This window comes from Mesitornis unicolor, unplaced genomic scaffold (genome assembly GCF_000695765.1).
Source record: "Mesitornis unicolor isolate BGI_N332 unplaced genomic scaffold, ASM69576v1 scaffold19488, whole genome shotgun sequence".
NCBI classification, from domain to species: Eukaryota; Metazoa; Chordata; class Aves; order Mesitornithiformes; family Mesitornithidae; genus Mesitornis; species Mesitornis unicolor.
Genome location: NW_010202767.1, coordinates 1 through 1,450, shown reverse-complemented (window position 1 = coordinate 1,450; position 1,450 = coordinate 1). Strand labels below are relative to the sequence as shown.

The following is a 1,450-nucleotide window of genomic DNA, read 5'->3' as shown; positions in this document are numbered from 1 at the left end:
GGCCCGGACACCTCCCTCTCCACCCGCACCGTCTCTGAAGCGAGGTAAAGGAGAAAAGAAGAAAAAAAAAAAAAAAACCGGAGAAACTCACAGTCTGCGGCTGATCCCCTCCACTGATCTCCCGTAAGAAGGCACGGAATAGCTCAGCAGAAACACGGCGAAACTCCACTGCTGGAAGAGTTTAGTGAACATTGTATCCGCTGGTCTTAAAACCTGCAAGGAAAGGGAGATCAGTCCCCAGGGACACATGCGCCAGCGCCGGCCTCAAGCAGTCCCCGCTTTCGGCTCTACCAGCTCCGAGCCTCTGAAGGAAAAACAAACTTTCTGAGCTCTCGGCAGCGGCTCACTTCTTCCAAACTTCGCTCCGTCTCTCTCCCTTCCTTGCTGTCTGTCTCTCCCTCCCTCTCTCCCTCCCTTCTTTCCTCCCTCCCTCCCTCTCTCTCTCGCTGCCCAAAGGCAAGATCTCTCCCAGTGTTAGTTAAAAAATCATCTAGCTGATACTTGAAGCGGGTTAGAGAGAGCGTCCATTTGTGTCCCGAAGCCTTGCTCAATGCTAGTCCGCTAAGCCGCTGCCTCAGAGCCTTATGTTACAGGAGAAGCCCTCTTCACAGATAAGGAAAGATTCCTAATAGTCAGCTCAGCTACCCTTTTCTCTGTAAAGACAGACAGACAGAGATTCAGGCGCGAGGGGGAATGCATCTATACATCTGTCTTTAAATATACCTCTGGAAAAAAAAAAAAATAAAGTCAGGTTCAGGTCCCCTGCTTCCGGAAAGTTGGGTCCACAACTGTGACAAGAAAAGGGAACTCAGGCAAAGAGCTGATGAAGAGCCCGAGGGGTCGAGAAGGAGCGGCAGCCCGGGGCGGCTCAGGGACTGGGAGGCATTGCTTGGCTCCGCAGGTTGGATGGGGCTGGAGCTTGCGATGTTCACACGCTCCGCAGCCGCCTCTGGGAGACCTGAGGGAGAACGGAGGGTTTTGCAAAGAGATGGCGCCCTAGGAACATGTGCGGAGAGAGCGAGAGCCCGGGCGAGATGCCCACAGCCAAAAGGGAGAGCAGAAATCAGCGCTTCCCGGGACCGGAATCAAAAAGGAGCGAGGAAAGGGAAACAAGCGACAGCACATGCACTCAGCAGACCCTAAGGACTCTGGCCAACCTTCCTCGCATCTTCTGCAGCCGGGCTCCTCTCTCTGTCCCCCCCGCTCCCTTTTTGTCTTTATCCCCAGGTCTGCGCCCCCCCTGCCGCGGCACAGTGGAAAGGGCGATCTTCCCATCAGTGGGGGCGCTTTTTAGATCAAGCCCAAAAGCCCAACCTAGGGTCGTTGCCGCTTTCCCTTTCACACACCTACCGTTGTTAGTCGCAGTTCCCCTATTAGCTGGAGGGCTGATTCCTAATGATGTTAATTGTACACTAGTAAAGGGGGGGAGGGGGGGAGTGGTGGCGACTAA

At 54.6% G+C, this 1,450-nt stretch overlaps 1 protein-coding gene across 2 annotated transcripts in view; it reads right to left on the bottom strand.

Annotated features, from left to right (window-relative positions):
- PTHLH (parathyroid hormone-like hormone) overlaps window positions 1-1,417 on the bottom strand; it is an 11,398-nt gene extending 9,981 nt beyond the window's left edge. Inside the window, exons 1-2 of one of the 2 annotated variants that reach the window (XM_010190500.1) lie at window positions 1,351-1,417; window positions 92-213 (exon numbers count right to left, since the gene is read on the bottom strand). In XM_010190500.1, the coding sequence (XP_010188802.1) occupies window positions 92-192 (101 nt within the window). In that variant the 5' untranslated portion in view covers window positions 193-213; window positions 1,351-1,417. The remainder of the gene's footprint in view (window positions 1-91; window positions 214-1,350) is intronic. The other variant, XM_010190501.1, reaches the window with a different exon arrangement.
- Window positions 1,418-1,450: the final 33 nt, after the last annotated feature.